This window comes from Glandiceps talaboti, chromosome 7, assembly GCF_964340395.1.
Source record: "Glandiceps talaboti chromosome 7, keGlaTala1.1, whole genome shotgun sequence".
In the NCBI taxonomy this organism is placed as follows: domain Eukaryota; kingdom Metazoa; phylum Hemichordata; class Enteropneusta; family Spengelidae; genus Glandiceps; species Glandiceps talaboti.
Window position 1 is genome coordinate 23,224,174 of NC_135555.1, and position 19,879 is coordinate 23,244,052.

The following is a 19,879-nucleotide window of genomic DNA, read 5'->3' on the forward strand; positions in this document are numbered from 1 at the left end:
GTCATCATTGATAAACATGTTACTTATTGACTTCGAAAGCTCTTATACATGTAGTACATTCGGAGTAGTTCTTGTTAATATTCAATGCGATTTCGGCATGTTGGAACCAACCACAACTGATTGAAAATACTTGTGTTATACTGTAGTGACAACACAACACAAGACAACACAACGTTACGTGATATGACATGACTTGACAACACTTTAACACTTAGCGTTAATTGAAAACACTGCATAACATGGTATAACATAACATAACATAACATAACATAACATTGCATAACATAACATAAAACCCAACCAAGCCTAGCCCAGCCCAAGACAACACAGCAGAAGAGAAGAGAACACAACAGAACACACACAACAACATAACTCAACATAACACAACATGACATGACACCGTATCGCACGTCACATCACATCACAACACATCACAACACAACACAACACAACACAACACAACACAACACAACACAACACAACACGTCACAATACAACACAACACAGCACAACACAACTCGGTCCAGGAAAATACTAAACAGCACAACTCATTAGCACAACACAACACAACACAACGCAACACAACATCACATCACATCACATCACATAAAGTAATTGTACGTGATCAACGCTTCATTAGAAACTATGAAATTCATTTTTTGATCAATCGTAATCTTGCTTTGAGGCAAGTAAAGCTATATAAAAAAATCTCACGCCAGAATACACATTGTTATGACTAGGACCGTGGAGGTACGTTAGTCTTACAATTCAAGTCTGCACAGAATATGGGCTTCCAACAATAACAAGAACCGAATCTCGGTCTCCGCCACTGAAATCATGCAGGGTTCTCATCTTACCGGTCTTTGTGAAGATAAGACTAAAGAGAGTATGATCACTGAAGGCATGTAAACAATGTATTACGATAACATAAAAATAACACAAAATGACAGGTATAGATGGCAAGATTATTTGATATACGTTTAGAATATAACAAATTACTATTGATATCAGAAAGATAGAGGACTCATACACAAAATATACATTATTATAAAATCATGATGTTTAAAAGGTAAGACTGTCATAAATAACAGTCACAATTAGCAAAGAAACAGGCTGGTTGCTTTAATGGTCTTTTGATAGACTCACTCGTTGACTCCCTCAGTGACTTGGCTGTGTTGCTGTTCATTTATTCCCCTTCATGAAAAGACAAGAGTCACAACTCTTCATTCATTCATTCATTCATTCATTCATTCATTCATTCATTCATTCATTCATTCAGTGGCTGACTGACTGACTGACTGACTGACTGACTGACTGAATCACTGAATAACTGACTGACTAACAAACTAACTAACTAACTAACTAACTAACTAACTGACTAACTGACTGACTGACTGACTGACTGACTGACTGATCCACACATCCACCTAAACAAAGAACATCCACTGAGAATGAATGAAGAATAAGTTTCAACTTCGCAGCAATGAAGCACATGATGCGGTATCGCAGTAACGTTAAATCACGAAATACTCTCAAGAACCTAAAAGGCTACGAAAATGTCTTTATTCCTTTTACCTTTTCAAAAAAATCAACAAATAATCAAACAGCAGATCGCATAATGATAAATAAAATAGTGAAAGTAAAATAACTTCTTGAATATTTCGAGAATGGACGTCGATACACAAAATGATTGATATATATGTTATTATCCAGGTTATCTGGTTAAATATGAAAGGGTAATACAGATGTTTTGTTCGGATCATAAACAGATTCTTATATTAGAAAAGCGTTTCTATCAATCATTCAAATTTTACCAAATATACTAAATAGCATCGCATTTACCATAACAAGTTAGTGAAATGAATGTACTTTGTATGAGAATCACGTATATCAGACAATTATTGACGAGAAATGATTAGTTTGTTCATCCGTATCACTTCTCCGACTACCGCCATATATCACCTCTCTGAAGAATTATGTTGCTACCCTGAGAGCAATTCGTCAAGCAAGTTTTTCAGTTTTTTAGAAATCAATAAATTGGATATCTTTCGGGCGTTTAAAATCGTGAGATTATTGCAATTCACTTTAATTAATTTGTTTCGCCATCATGCAATTGTCGAGCAATATGAAGGTTGACCCATACGTCTCGATCGATATACAATTATCGGCTTGCTACTAGTTAGATCACCTTACACCCCGTCTCGATTAAGGTACATCTGTGACACAGTTTTCCCTTATAGCTACGACAAGATATTTTACATACAGTTGGAAGGGGGCGAGAGAAATGGCCTCCGTGCGTCAGTCTGTCTGTCTGTCTGTCTGTCTGTCTGTCTGTCTGTCTGTCTGTCCGACCGTCCATCCGTGCGAGCGACGTGTTCATTCATTTACCGCCTTCATTCACTAGCTGATATCTGTCAAACCTGGAATCTGGTGATACGAGGAGTAATTAAGTCCAGAAATGTAAAGAACGATTAAAATCACATATGGCCCGACAGTGAAAAGATTTATATTACTTGTATTGCTTCCCACTTCATTTATACTGTCCTTGTATTATAAACACTTTGAACTCACAGATCCCCCCTAAAGGTCGTTGACCTTTTACCTTTTGCTAGCCACACCTGTCAACTCATACTGTTTTAATACATACATACATACATGCATACATGCATACATACATACATACACACATACATACATACATACATACATACATACATACATACACACACATACATACATACATACACACACATACATACATACACACATACATACATACATACATACATACATACACACACACATACATACATACATACATACATACATACATACATACATACATACATACATACATACACACATAGTCAACTCATACTATTTTTTTTCAAAGCATGACAATATGATATTATACTTGCTATCCAGGAAGTACGATTATATGTGAATCTAAAGTTCATTAATTTGAAGTCAAAAGTGTTCAGTTATTAGCAGCACTCTCATGCTGTCTAGCTAATTGGAATACTTGAATCAAGTTACAATTAATTCAAGGAGGTACTATTTCTTGAGATTATAGACACGAAAATGTCAAATTGAGCAAAATAAATATGCAAACTAGACAAATAACATTAATTGAATTTTAGATGTAGCAATATATTATTTTATATTTAATGTTTCCTAAAAGGAAAAGGGCACACACTGTGTGCTGTCATGTACAATCTTATATAATATGCAATCTATATTCACCGAGTTTTATAAAAAAAAACAATATGATCTCCGTATACCCTCCGTGATCTTGGTCACATGTATTATATACAACATTTATCGGTTCTATAAATGTTGATGGCACCCAGAACCCGAATGACAGATGGAGAGACACTAAATTGACAGTTAGACTGACAGACGGACATACACAGGGTTTCATATATCAGTTTTGTCTATCTCTTGGGCTCTTGCTAATATGAAAAAACAATCTCTGTCCACTCATCTTGAATCTAACACCGATAGAGTTTACTTATTTCAAAATTCTTACGTCATGGCCTGTAAAAGAACGGAATGTACGTCCTTATTAAACTCAAAGGAAACTGATATTCACTTGTAAGTCAACAAAATATAACTTTCATCCCGTATTTCTTATCTGCCAATTTTGGAGCAAATATATAGTTTCATGCTCACATCTCTGAAAACAGAAACACTTTTTCTAGTTTGTATGTCGCCGTATTTACGATCTCTGGCCCATGATTTTATAATCTGGTTGCTAATACAACATTGAAGACCTTACAATTATTACAAAGTGGGTCATCAAATTTATCATACGCTCATGAGGTGAACTCTTGCAGGATTAAAACGTTACCAGCGTCCCACAAAAAATCCATCCGTAATTAACTGTCACATGAGTAGCATTGCTAATGGGAGAGAAGAAAGGCAAGTTAATAGTCTGGACAGCACTATTCCTAGGATAAACATTTTCGGATACCAATTTGTCATTCAGCAAAAAAGACAACATGAAAAGGGTCCGTGTATGCATGTAGATTTAAAAAAGAAAGTGTCATTATGGAAATGATCATTCGTTGTTGAAACCATGCGTACGAAGATACAAACAAGCTAATACGGGTGTTGGAGATCACCTTGATGCGCCATTCAGAGTAGAAGTCAACGAGAAGTACGAGACAAGAGCTCCCGTAGAAACAGTGGCTTTAGGATAAAGAGTAAATCGTGTTTACTGCTTGTCATGATTTGCAGTCAGCCCTTCTCTTCAAATCACTATTACAATTCATCAAATATAATTTACTGGACTGACAACAACGTTATTAAAAGGATTTCCAATTTGATTGACAATGATTACTTACTTCACACATGGCATGCTGTTCAAGAAACTTCAAATGTGTCTTGACAACTTGTTATCTCCAAATAAAATATGTAGACGGTGGGTAGTTATATAATTAGCATTTTAATGCTGTTTTGTTATTATCCAACTGAGAAAACTATTACATTTAACTGAATAATTTATCCTACAGTGAGCTGTGTAAACAGTAATACAATTTACACCCAGTTCACATTTGCAATACTGACGAGTAAAAACTCTTGCATGAAGCGTTGGTACTTTGACCCATCTCATTGATTTTCAATCGTGATTTTGTGCATACAACCGGTTTGATTTGTTGTGTTGTTTAAATCATGATTATGGACATTTACATTACTAGCTTTTATCCATACCAACACGTTTTGATAAAGGCTTAAAATGCATGACCTGCTATCCAAATATCCACAGGCAATAAGCCATAAATCTAATTGTTTCTACATTCTTTGTAAGGATGTCAAGGTACATGGCAAATAACACAAATGTTCACATATTGTCAAGAGAAGGAATGACCAAGACGGAAATCAAAGTGTGTACATACATTAATCCACTACAATGAAAGTTTGTGCATTCATGTAATCACTTCAATCAAAGTGTGTACATTCTTGTAATCCACTACAGTCAAATTATGTACATTCTTGTAATCCACTACAATCAAAGTGTGTACATTCCTGTAATCACTACAATCAAAGTGTGTACATTCTTGTAATCACTACAATCAAAGTGTGTGCATTCTTGTAATCCACTACAATAAAAGTGTGTACATTCTTGTAATACACTACAATCAAAGTGTGTACATTCCTGTAATCACTACAATCAAAGTGTGTACATTCTTGTAATCACTACAATCAAAGTGTGTGCATTCTTGTAATCCACTACAATAAAAGTGTGTACATTCTTGTAATACACTACAATCAAAGTGTGTACATTCCTGTAATCACTGCAATCAAAGTGTGTACATTCTTGCAATCCACTACAATCAAAGTGTGTACATTCTTGTAATACACTACAATCAAAGTGTGTACATTCTTGTAATCCTCTACAATTAAAGTGTGTACATTCTTGTGCTATGCTGTTATGTGCCGTACTGTACCGTCCCGTTCCGTTCCATATTGTACTGTACTGTACTGTACTGTACTGTACTGTACTGTACTGTACTGTACTGGGTGTATACTGAACATCAATCTTCAAAAGTTCAAAATGCACAAATTGGACTGCTCAAAATCCCATGATTATTTTAATGTATGTATAAATCTAGGGAACGATTAGTAACAGATTAGTTCGCATGATGATCCTAGCCTGAACATTAATTGACACACACACACACACACACACACACTGACATAATACATACATACACACACACACATACACACACACACACTGACATAATACATACATACATACATACATACATACATACATACATACATACATACATACATACATACATACAATTGTGTGAATCAAATCTTCGATTGTACATGTACATCTAGAGAGCAAGGTGCAGTTCTAAGCTGGTATGCACATATTTCAAATAGTAAACTAGCTTGACTACAAACTTGATATAGTTAACCAGTCTAGAGTAGAAAAGATTACATTTCGTGGGGCGAGTGAGCCGTACTACCAAAGTCATAAAAAACCCAAGTCATATTCGAGCTGAAAAGCTTTCGGTACACACATCCTTACGTCCCAATCTAGGTTGTGACCATATATGGTCATATACTGGAGGGGGGGGGGGGCGCATGAGCTATGTCAAGTAAATCCCACATTCAGGACTTACCTTTTTAACATACTCCTTATACGACAAACACATTTTATTTGGTAATATTTTTTTAATGCGATAAACCGATGCAGAGCGAATTTAGAGGGAGGATGAGTAAAGTGTGATAACTGTGAAGGCATAATCTGGAAATTGGATTATTATACGGGTATAATCGTGTCATTTTCTATAGCACTATGGAGTACTCAATTTGACTCTAAAAATATTTGGTACTACATCTTATGTTTCATCGTTATCCCCCCACCCCAAGGTGAAATCAACAAATACCACGTATCTGAATATAAGGAATGATATTTTCCATCGGACAAAATTCCACATTTGGTGAAAATTAAAGCAAGATTCTAAAGGCGTTTTTTACCTACAACATCACACACGGCTTTATAAAGATTATGATAATATCTTGTATCACTGCTTCGCCTTGTGTAAATGCTGGTATTTCGTGTCCTCCATGTTTTCGCCGTTTTTCTATTTCCTAATGGGTATCACTCGTCCCCAGACGACCTTTAAGTATAAAATGAAGAGATGTCTTTCTAATTAAATGAATGTAATGGAAAGATTTTGTTCCACTGGAGTAATTCAATGTGCCTACGTCCCAGAGGAATTTAGACACGAACGAGTCGATATGCTGTTCACTCTAGTGTCCCCAGCTGGTTTCTGTCATAGGAAACAACAAAGTACTGGAGGTTTGCAAATTAGGGACACAATTTGATTGGCTATTTTAATGCGGGTTATGACGATGGCAGGTTAGGGCAGGTACGACAGGTTAGGGCAGATTTGTTACATTGATATATGGGTTGTCGTGTTTTGTGGTTTGGAAATATCACTTGGGGGACTGTCGACACAAATCATTTATTCTGTCTGAATGAGTAATATATGTCTGTCTGTCTGTCTGTCTGTCTGTCTGTCTGTCTGTCTGTCTGCCTGCCCGTCTGCCTGTCTGTCTGCCTGCCTGTCCGTCCACGAGCCAGCCTCTCTTTGTCTGTCTGTCTGTCTGTCTGTCTGTCTGTCTGTCTGTCTGTCTGTCTGTCTGTCTGTCTGTCTGTCATGTCATGTCATGTATGCCCCTTGCATTCACCTGTCTATTTCGGCTGGTCTTTGTACATTAATTGATGTACGTGTATTTATGCTGGACTGTCTACACCTTTCTCACAACGATTCCGCTTTATATTTCCCTTTCACTATGGTTGATGTCAGGGAAGTTATAACTGCATTTCTTTTCATTAACCCCTAATTAAATCTCATCTATTTTCTCAAAAAAAAAGTATACTTTAGCTTTTAGTCTTTTCTATTTCCGCTATGAATTCAATTAATAACACCTGCAAGAATACTAACAGGAAGAACGTTAGGAAAAGAATTGTTATCCAATCTTTGCACTTTCCTTTTAAACATCAGTAGCATTACACTATTGCATTTTTATTGCACCTACTAATCTTCAGGCCGGGAAGGACTAGCATAAAGCTGACATCCGGGACCTCAGAATTGTTTGTGAGAATTTGAGTGAACATTCTAGTGAACGAACGTTCTAGACCGTCTGTTGTGTGAATGTACATCCCGTGATAGTTATTGACAAAAAAGTAGAAAATAAGTAGACGCATGGATGTCGTTCATTCTCTCTTTAAGAAATACCCAATTAAACTTCATGGTATAGCGAGATAGTATCATATTTATTTGAATCTGTATAGGACAAGGTCCGATGGAGACAGTTGAAGGCAAATTCCCGACGCACGACTAGACAGGAGAAGCGATCTCTTGGCTTCGTAAATGAAGCAGAAAACTATGAATTATAGTCTTCAGTGGAGCACAAATTTCTTTACAACGTATTCAAGTCATAACTCTAGAGCTGAAGGGAGATAATCAGAGCTAAGTTAGATTCATTTTCATTGCCCATATAGCGCATGACACTTATTTATGCAATCTCGCTCTTAAACTTGGATTGTAACATTGTTGTTATCGTTCGTGGTCAATACTTGATTTTTTAAAAACAAAAACAAAAGTATATTACCTAATACTGCAAGGCATTTGAGGATTGGTGATCGTGTTTTGAGTTCCTACATGATTTATGTGATCGAAATTGTGAAGCGGAGGAAAAGGCGTGTTTTCAAATGTTGAATGCATCTAGATTTATTGAGGTGATTTCATGACATTTCAAAAGTCCGTTCTTCAGCAAAACACCGCAGAAGATGAGAATAATCAGGGTTGTCATAGCAATTTCACGATGTTAACACCCTGTCGTTGAGATTTTGTGATGGAAATTCGATTACACTTTGATTTGATAATGTACTGCATTCTTCATTTTTGGCTGCAAAGTGGTTTGACGTTGCTGTGATATAGATTGACGAGGAGTAAAAGTCGGGAATATGCTCGGAATTTGACATGTTCATATAGGAAAATGTCTGTGTACTCAGAGTAACAATAGCCAGCCCTTTCACGGATTGGATAACAACCACGTGACTCTTCATTTCATTTTTTTCTTTAGGTTTGCACATGTGAGTCTCCCATTTAACGAGACTGCGCACAATGATTGAGGTATGTACAGACTCTGGCTAGCGGAAAAGGCATATGACAACTGCCATCGTATGCGAAGGGAGATATTGATGAATATAGCAGAACACACTGTCTGTTCGTAGTACAAGACGTAGCAATCAGACCCACAGCCTTAAAATATTCATCCAGGCAAATTACTCATTGCTGAACGCGTGATACCATCTTCGAATCATTTGCAAGGATTTTTCACACGTTAGAATGTTTGAACTCTTCTAAATTGATTTCTTGGACGTGGAGTGGATTATTTTGTGTCTAACGTACCTATTTTTGAGCGGTACAAGTTGAAAGCTTTTTTGAACTTCGGGTGTAGTCAGTTTACCCTTGGCTTCAAGAAAATTGTCGCTGGCGACGACGAGAGGGAAAATTTACATCGAAACGTTTTCGCTAAAATCACGCAAGGAGAGCAGTGACCAAATGTTAATAACAATACAGGACCGTCGTTTGCCGATTTGCTTATTTCTCCTTGCAAGCTTTTCCTGCACAGAGTCTTCTGCTCGGTAAGTATCTGTAATAAATATTTCGTAGCTCTGTAGTACTTTGACTGTTCAGATATCACTACCCAGGTTGACTAAACTCGTAATGCATGGTGAGTGACGGCATTCGAAGAGTGATTCCAAAATGCATGTTAGATCGTTATGTAAATCGGATTTCCATCAGTTTCGCCAATTTGCAAACTCCAGTTCGATATATGTAAGAAAACCAACTCCATACCTTGCCTGCAAGCGATGTTGTTATCGATTTGCACATACATACTATCGAAATGATAGCAAATGCTTCATATACAATACAAACGTAATAACTTAGTGATAGACTGTTTTTTTTATTTCTTGTTAATCAATTTCAGGAGAGAAACTGTCCATGCTACACTGAACAGTACAGCCTCGGAATTGCTTGATCAACTGCTAGATGAATACGATATTCGAATTAGACCAAACTTCAACGGTACGTACATAAGATGCATTGCTGTCTTTATAGACAACCGCCCCTTCAAGTTACGGACGTTCTTGAGATCTTTAAACAAATACAATCTCTTCAAAATGCTCCAAGCAAAACATGACAAAACTCAGAACCTCAAGGAAACTATTTCCCATGGAGGTCGTTAATGGATTTGTGTTTGCAATTAATTTCACTGAGTACGGCCATAAAACACACAGTCCCCATCTCCTGCGAGTCTTTGTTGCACTAAGTAAATTTCTGACGGTTTCCGGGGCAAATTAGGCTTGCGTTTAAGGCCTTTTGAGAGAATAAATCAGAAAAAAGTGCACCTTGAGTGTTTCTTAGGAAAGCATTGTACCTTTGTTGTCTCACTCATTCTATTCAATTATCTACCAGTAAAACATTTCACAGGTAAATGTAGTCCTGTGAATGTTTTTCAACAAAGTACCAACCCTTACGTAATGTATGTCTAACATACTTTCCGTTTCAAAGTAAAGCTTAACCAACAGTACGAACAATAGGTAACAATCTTTGATACGGTAATCTCTTTTGACAAGCTGCAAGCCTCATTAATCTGTGGATTTATTTTTTGATCGTGCACTCAATCATGAGTATTAACGATTTCACAACTAGAATCAAGGTTATCACATTAATACATTCAGGTATTCGAAAAAAACCCCACCTTCTCTCAGATCAATTATAACCCTCCGTCATCTCAAGAAGACTCTCCACTTAAAAGTACATACCCTGAAAGTCTAATCTACCTCTATGCTTAAAGCAAGATAAGCGATTGTGATGCTTCTGAGTGTTCGACATACGCCATTCAGTGTTAGGAGTGAAAGAAAACCTTACTTTATTGCGATTCACAATCACACGTTTTATTACGTGACGCGTGTTAGAAATCAATTGATTTAGCTGAGCTATCTACGCTCTGTCGTGGTTACGATTGCTCTTTTCTTTCGCTATGTCTGGTACGGCTTTTATCTGTTACCCCCTGTCAATCCTATACTATTTATTGATGTATACGTGTATAAAATCCTCCCCGTTACTTTCTTTAATACGTAATACGTGTAACTATTGGCAAATTTATCTACTATCCCGGCCAAATCAGAGTTATGATTGGGCATATTCTGTTCCAATGTCTGGTTAAGCTGCCTATTCATCCAAACACAGTTCCTCTTCGTTGTTGTGCTTTCATGTAGCTAAATATTCAATTGCTCTTTATACTCCTTAGGTCCTCCGACGCTCGTCGAATGCGATATGTACATATACAGCGGATTTGATTCGGTGACAGAAACCACAATGGTAATTATATTTTTTTTGTAAATATTGTTATGGATTCAATCATTGAGAATTCTAAAGCACTTATTTTGTAGACCATTCATGTTTGTAATTAAAGCTGGATTTACTTTATTTAAGGGTTACTAAAACTCAGGTGGTCTGTTTTCTATAGTTGTATACTCAATCAAAAGATGTTTTTCTTACCGCATAAGAAATGCCACTCACACAACAACTCTCTCCCACGCTGGCGAAACAACAGTAGTTCTCTCTATGAGTCCGTTATATACTTGTCAAAATCGATCACCGATATCCCGCATACCTGCAGTCAATAGTTTGAAGATGGTGGATGACCCTTATTTGTATTGATTAGTACGTCTAATCCTTGTCACTCAACAAGTTCCTGGTTGTATTGATCCTGTATATTTTCACCTCCTCGGAAAGATACACGTACTTAATGTCTCCGTAGAAGCCAGTGTCTGTTAATATTTGATTAGCTGTATGTGACATGAAATACACAGCTCGATTACAGTGCAGAGGGGTCACGTTGTTCTAGGAATAGTTATGTATATACAATTTAGATTTTGTTCAACTCATATTGAAATGGACTTACCACGAATTTCTCATTCCTTGGGATTAATGGTTGTCATAGATTCTATATACGAATTGAATTTAAATTTGTCCATTGAACGCTGAATCACATAACAGAGGTTAATCAAGCTATTTATTTCATGAATACATATTCTTCATATGCGACTTATTAAATGTGATTTTAATGTTCTTTTAAAAGGAGGTAAAATGAACTAAAAAGTAATTATTGTTGCAAAATCAGTATTGCTAATATTCTTGGTTTTGTTAGTCATAATAAATTGAATTTGATGGAAACGGTAATTTCAATCGGAATGTGAGTATTTGCTTCGATAAGCATCGCTAAGATAAGGTAAGAAAGAAACTAAATAAATTAAGACTTAACTAGAAAATGAAAGACCTAAAGGTTTACTTTCCCTTATATATATTGGACGGAAAAGGTATCCCGAGCTGTATATTCGGAGCTCATCAAACATTATGCTAACACAAAAGACGAACTGGTCATGAATATTGTATTATATAAAACTTAAATAGCCACTAAATTGTTATTCCACTTCTAGTTAGTGAAATTAATCAGATCTTTCCCTCAGCAGAAATATGGCGCGCAGCTCATCTGTGAGGTCGATTTATTGTCATGATCATCAAACATCGAAGCGTAACGTTAAAAGAATGTTGTGAATTTCATTTTGCGGATTGTACGGATTTTAACCTTATTGTAAAGACCAGTCCTTTTACGATTAATACATTCGTTATCGCCTATTCTATTTAACCAGACACTTAACTCCATTTCTTATGGCTAGCAACCCCCCCCCCCCCCTGTAATGAACAAAACAGCATGACCACATCTCAATAAATCATACACTTACAACTTGATGTTTGAAGAAATTGGTGTCATTTGGGCTATGCTTTGAATTCGAGTTGTGTGTTTATATAGGGACAGAGTGTTGTATATTTGTTTGACATCGCAAATCAAATGCTTAGAGTGATATAGCAGTCACTTGGTGTCATGTCATGGCTGTGTTTGTACTTAATCATTAATGGGTATTTGTTCGCGAGGTAGACTATTAAAATCTAATGATGTACACGTACATGGGGAAAATTGATATGTTTTGGCAACACTGTTTAATTGTAAACGCGATTATAAGCTGGAGACACGTCGATCGCATTCTAATTAATAAACCTATGTAATCATTATTTCAAAGGGGAATCAATACTTATTAAGTCATTAGCAGAGCGGACAAACCTTTACTCTTTGTATCACTAATGGTTGAGATAATCATACGTTTTAGGTGGGTTCTAATTAATCGACTAAACAAGCCAGACAATGGATAATATAAGGATAACTTGTTAACGTGATGCTGATATCTCAAACCAGGTATCCGGATAGCATTAACATTGTGTCTACAAAGAACAAAAAATTATGCACACTACGCTACAATTCGCATTATATTTAAAACTGATTCATGCGTAAGTTTTTAATACCGAAAGTATGCCAACGTTTTATTGATAGGAAATTTTCAATACAATTTGACAATTGTAAGTTTTTGAATAAAATAATCATTGGTCGCGTAAACTTTTTTCTGACGCATGTGTAATTTCAACATAACAAAAATGACTATGATACGTATTTATGATTCACAGTTTTGAAGTGTATGAATGATTCACCAACAACACGTGCACTGTGTGTACACACTCGATATTCTGATAGCCTTGGTCGGGGAATGCGTCTAGGGAATATATATCTTACACTGCAATTCATTGCGAAGTCTAATCTATCCTCAAAGCATGCAGCTGTATTCGATATAAAGCAGATACATTGTGGCAGCCATCTTAATTGATTTGCCTAGCTCTTCTTTCATATATAATTACGCCTTGCCTAATATACTGAACTATAGCATGCAGGAACCCAATGTTGACAAGTCTGGGTTTACACGTCGGATCTCTTGTCACTTAAATCACTGTATTTCACTAAGAAATACTGCAAATAAAACAAACCAGACGTTCGTCATTTTTGATTTTTATTAAACTTGCATATTAAGCAGATAGAATGTATATGCATTGCACGTACTGTAAGTACTTTTAGAAAAGCCTTTCCCATTTATGATTGAAGAGGTGTTAATCATCTTTGTGACGAAATCGCGGAAGTATGTCTTGTGTGTATATTATAACGTTGCGGTTTGTCATTATTTTGCTATTACATATATTGATCAGAAAGTGTGTTTCATTATTTTAATGGCTTCCATAAAGTGAAGTAGTTTCTGTTAATCGAAAGCTCAAATGTTAACTAAAATCCGAAATCACGCCTTTAAATACAATTATGTTGCGAACTTATGTAAATACTACATAAAAGGAATTTAGAAAATAGATTCGGCAGAAGCCAACCACAGTCTATTTTATGTCATAGACTTGTAATTTTAATGACCATTCTCTGCATTGTTAGAACTCATTTTTCCATCCATTGAAAAAAGTTCAAAAGATTAAGGGAAGACATAAACGAAGTAGCATTCGTTTTTAAACCTTATCAATAAACGTTCGTTCAACATCAACTTGTCATAAGCGCAATCATGTATGATTCGAGCGTTGTTATGTTTGAGAAGATAAGCTGTGTGAAATCACACGGCGAAGATAAATTGTTGTTGTTTCATCATCTAATACCCAAAGGTGGTGGGAACTGATTGACTTGGAGAGTGTGAACGTGATTACAATTGTCAACTATATTTACATTGCAATTGTTTCTACTCTCCCTGTCTAATGATGTGTTCACCATAAATAAACGAGGACTGACTTAGAAGTCATTGTAATTGTGCTAACAGAGAGTGATATTGCTGAAAAGGCAATTAATTTATGATCAGCGCAATTAAATGATGGAAAATACGATTTGAAAATAGCTCGCTTCATATGCATGAGTGTTGTTGATCACTGATAGTACAAGAAGTGTTTCAGTTTGTCACGTACTAAAGCGAGGACATTGTGATGATGATTTCCGATGTGCCACTCTTCTGTATTAAGTGTAACAATTCTGCAGTTGTCAATGAATCGCGGATATTATGGTGTAGATTTTATTTCTTGAACAAATGACAGTATTTTAATCCATGAAAACTACAACAACCTGTGTTGCTATCTGTTCAAACACTGTATAATTTTATATTTGACGACACAAGTGATTGTTAAAACAATGTTTTATAAACAAGCATCTCTGATGAAATTTTCGAAGTTTATGAACAGTTTCATTATATTAGGCTTGGATGTAACAACTGTCTGTCAAGTTATTATGCTTGTTAAATACAATTATAGTACGATTTGTCTTTCCCTGTGGTATTTCAGGTGGATGAGATATGTGATAACACGAATCACCCATAACTTATTTCGCGTATTATGCGTTCTTTTTAACACTAAAAGCAATCATATATATAACGCCTATTGTATCTGGCCCAAGGATATGTTAATACTAGAGATATGATATTCATTTTTAAATGTTTGATATTAAAATGAACCCCGCAATGACACTTTATAGTTTAGTACATGTTAAAACATATAAATCATCTACCAAGAGAGTACCTTTCCATAAAATGTATCGAAGGGTATTTAACCTTGAACTGGATATGGGCCTTATGGCTTTATCTGAAAAAACCCACGACAGTTAAACAAAGGATGGCAATTCATCTAACCCGTCATATATCAAACAGAGTCACCTTCTTTGATAGGTTCATCACCAGTTTGAACATTACCTTTGCTGGGTTAAGCAAATGTGACATGGACACGACCGAAGGTTATGGAGGTGGGTGTGTGATCTTCATCTTAGTTTGTTTACATGCGAACTCACGCAGGTGATGTCTGAGAAGGCAGTCAGAATAAATTATGACATTCGAAAGTTATGTCAAACATAAATAATGCAGACACAGACACTAAAATATTAAAAACTAAGTATCGAAGTCGTTAAAAACCTGAAAGGATAACCATAGACAAGCTCCATTTAGAGTTGCATGGAGGACGGAAAGATAATGATGGGTATGATAAAACGAGTGCAGGTCAGGGTAGGAAGTAAACGCCTTTTTCCTGATGAAAAACCATGTTCGGACGACAGATTAGTAGAAGTTGTAAATTTATAGCAGTGTTTTGTCCACTTACAATACGGTATTCCTAAGCCAGATTAGTGCGTCAGTCTTTAGATCTTAAGAATCATCTTATTAGTGTAGCATATACAACGATAGTTATATTGTGTTAAATAGATACGGTTACCGTAGCAAATAATGTTATTGCTTTTATGCATATTTTATTGATATGATAATACATGACATGTCATTCATTATCATCACGTGCGCATAAAGTGCGCACGCCAATTTTTACCTTTTCTGGCAGGAAACAAGAATAATTTTCTGGTCGTTGTTGAACGTCACGACAACGTACGTCCACGCCATTGCTTTTGTGGTGCCCGCTCAGACAACGAATCAAGACGTTCGTCATCGCCAATTGTTTCGCCCACCTTGCAGAGATATAATTGTTAAATTATTCTCCCCTTTTTTGCTTCATTCAACCATAAAATATACTTATCTTGAACTCGTAGCTAAAAGGTTCCTCAGTCGTATTACCTAATATGAGCAAAGACAATATTGGGGAATAATATCGAAATACCAATCTTTTTTGTCATTGTCTGACAGTATTTCTTGCCTATGTACGTTAATATGACACCAAGATAACTAGAACCATATTAACTGTGGATTAAGTTCATACCTTTAAATATGTCCTACAAGCATCTTACATACTCTTATTTCACTCAACGCTGAATAAGATAGTGTATATATATAGAAATTCATGCAGTGTTTAAGCACACCGTCAGTAATACGCACAATTGGTGTATTGGGTGGAGACAAAAGCAATATATGCTTCGTTGTCCTGCTTGAGTGCTAAAAGTGCGTTTTACAAATTTGTTCCTGGAGAAAATAATAAACGACACGATATGTTTATTTTACCATAGGTAATCTAATAACATATTCTTTAGAATATGGGCTGTGTCGACTTATCTTTAAAACCTATGCGAGGAGTAAGCATTCATGGAAATTGAAAGAAGTACAGGATGTCCTTAATTCAAATCAAGTTACAGTAATGCGCATAGTATTCGTTTGGTCACGATAGGCAGGGACAATAATGCTTTGGAAAAGAAACTATTCGTTAAGCCATTTATAGATTTGACATTATGTTGTATGGTCTTGATTAAAATGACAAAAGCTCGGTTCTGTTGAATTAAAAGTTGAAATCTCTCAACAACATGTGAACTACTTGTCTGAATGACAAGGATCTTAACGTGATTTGTTATAAAACGTACTACATTGTACACACTTCAAGACGTTTCTTTTGAACAACAACAATACATGATATACATTTCTCTGATATTAAAATATTTCATTGTCGTTTTCAAATTGTTAATACTTGTTAGCAATCTATTCTTTGTACAATTTGATTATTTCTTATTAAATGCTTCTAATGAAAACGGAAGGAACATATGTGCATAATATAATTGATTGAGTGGAACTGATCATCCAATTCAAACTAAACCAGGAGAAATGTCCTCTAAGATTCAGTGTCAAGGTCTGGACAACAGTACGCAAAATCACGTATTTCAAACTAGAGGCGATATAAACACATTTGATGATATATCATATTTGAACTAGACAATTCTTCTAAACCAGTGAACTGTGTCTTTTATGTCAATTTTAAAGACTGATGTCGATATGTTGATGTAGAAACTATTACGATTCCACGTCTGGCGTAGGTAACAGGCAGCAATTCAGGCAGACCAGTAACATATGTTAACAAATGACACTGGACAGCAGTTTTATTATTTTAAATGTGATTTTAAAAAGAATATAACGCAAACCAACCGTAACCCCTTGCTTTGACGCCTAACTAATTCATTTGATCAGAAAAGGGTCTCACGAGGACGTCTGCCTTGTTCACTTCTGTAATATATGATTTTCCAGTTGGTTAAGCAAGTGATTGAAAAAGTTTTGTATTGGACGATGAAGGAAAGTGTCATTAAATCTGTTATGCATCAAAATAGTTATTAGGAAAGCGAATAAATCGACGGATTCAATCAGAAACATGGTGAACTACGATGAAGGCTCGGCGATTATTGCGATCGCTATTATCAGAAGCATCCTGTCTATAATTTACCGAAGTCGAGCATGTCACACTCTCTTGCAAGACTTGTAGTCACAGTCACATCCACCCACGTTCGTTCGTATGTATGTATGTATGTATGTATGTATGTATGTATGTATGTATGTATGTATGTATGTGTGTATGTATGTGTGTGTGTGTGTATGTATGTATGTATGTATGTATGTATGTATGTATGTATGTATGTATGTATGCATGTATGCTGTATGTATGTATGTATGTATGTATGTATGTATGTATGTATGTATGTATGTGTTTGTTTGTTTGTTTGTTTGTTTGTTTGTTTGTTTGTTTGTGTGTTGGATAGGTATCTATTTGGACACATCTGCGGGGTATATCATAGATAGATAGGTACTAATCGATTTGAGTGTTATTAATGATGTGGTTATTCATGACGTTTCTTCAGAATATACTAAAATCAACATAAAACGTGATAAACACATGATGGTTACTCTTTTTGCCGACTAGCTTCATTTTATGCTGTGCAAATTTAAGTGAACTTTCAACAGAGATGTTTAGAGTCAGATGAGATTTATTACTAAGCTATTCGGATGTGCGAGCAAGAATTTGCCAGCTTTTTTATATATCAATGTTTATGTTCTCCCATGGTGTTTGATGTCACGTTACATTTCCTTAAGCTATTCGACCATGTATACCATCTTTGTGTACCATAAATTGTTTCATTTTTATAGTTTGTGTTGACAGGTCAAAAAATATTACCCAATAAAACTTTAAATGTGTTCCACAAGACATAATAATGTCTGGGGCATCATTTATCTATATATTGTAAACATTGGCGATCAGCGTGTTTTCTCAGCACGTACAAAACATTACATGATTATTCATAACATTACCTTTTGCTTTCATGGTTCATTTTTTTGTTTTATTTTTGGTTTCGTAGCTAATTTTGGGATTTTTTTTTATATAAAGCAAACGCCTTTATGCCCATCTACTAGGTTATTATGTGAATGAACATAGCTGTAAGCTAAATGCAAAGAACGAACTATGGGAAAGTACAGCAGACAATGTAAGGGTAGGGTGAAATATTTATAACACTGTATAATCGTCTGACACATTAATATGTGATGGTGGCAAATATATTGATTATATTTTATTTAGATTGATGTATCACGATGACCAAGCTAGTATCCCAGTATTTTGAAGATAATATTCAGTGGTCAGCCAAAGAAAATACGAGTGACCTTAGGGGGACCCGTCTCGTCTAGCGACTCGTACTAGTAACAAAACATGTGATCACGTGAATGTTTACGGTTGAATGAAGGAAATGTTGGGAAATAATACAAGTATACCTTTTGAAGGATAATTTATAAAAAATAAGATGATTAGGAACGTTTTGACTCGTATTTTTAACATCGCAAAAACCAATGACGTAGACGCGATTTGTACAACAAGAGTATAGCAAGAAATATTTTTGTTCGAACGCTTTAAACCTGGCTTGTGTGTTGTAGTATGTTTGATCACACAACGATTTTCGCTCATTAGATTGGAACGATCTAAATATCAAAACTACGAGGAAATCGGTCTACAGTCAATTAACAATTCTGAGACAAGATGATGTCGTTCTTTAATGAGCATCATGCCACGCAATGGCCTTTTAGGATATATCTATATTATCCTATAAACAGACTCTACAAAGTCAACCGTTTACCCCAGCTGATATAATAGATGTTGGTCATGAATAAGACACAATTTTACTGAATATTTAATGAGAGTTTCTTTCACTGGAAAGATTCATTCACAGTCTCTGGACATTAAGCTCTCTTGGGACTTTATATTCTGAAACATAGAGATATTAAACTAGTATTGGGCCAAACACAAAATGTTTCATGTTAGAAATGAAAACTTCCATTTTAGGAAAAAATGCATCAGCGGATATTATTTCACCTGACGTATGAACCCACTGGTCTTATAGAGTAAAAGCTGAAATGTAGAAGTTACCATATTATTCACGGTTTATTGAACCTAAAGGTGTATGTAATAATTAATCAAGTTAACTAGCTGCACTGATTGCAATTATATAATAAATAGATCGATAAAGTGTAAATCGACAGAAGAGGATTATCAAATTTCAAGTGTTATGACAAGGAAACCTTTTAATCGATTATACGTTGATTAAATTACATTTATTTGTAATTACTACATACATACCAACTCCTTCACGTTGTGTACCTCATTTATGTGTCAGTCAGGTTTAA

At 35.5% G+C, this 19,879-nt stretch overlaps 1 protein-coding gene across 1 annotated transcript in view; it reads left to right on the plus strand.

Annotated features, from left to right (window-relative positions):
• Nucleotides 1-9,098: 9,098 nt before the first annotated feature.
• LOC144438112 (glycine receptor subunit alpha-2-like) overlaps nucleotides 9,099-19,879 on the plus strand; it is a 43,006-nt gene continuing 32,225 nt past the window's right edge. The window contains exons 1-3 of the mRNA XM_078127141.1: nucleotides 9,099-9,181; nucleotides 9,529-9,626; nucleotides 10,855-10,925. Of these exons, the coding sequence (XP_077983267.1) occupies nucleotides 9,099-9,181; nucleotides 9,529-9,626; nucleotides 10,855-10,925 (252 nt within the window). The remainder of the gene's footprint in view (nucleotides 9,182-9,528; nucleotides 9,627-10,854; nucleotides 10,926-19,879) is intronic.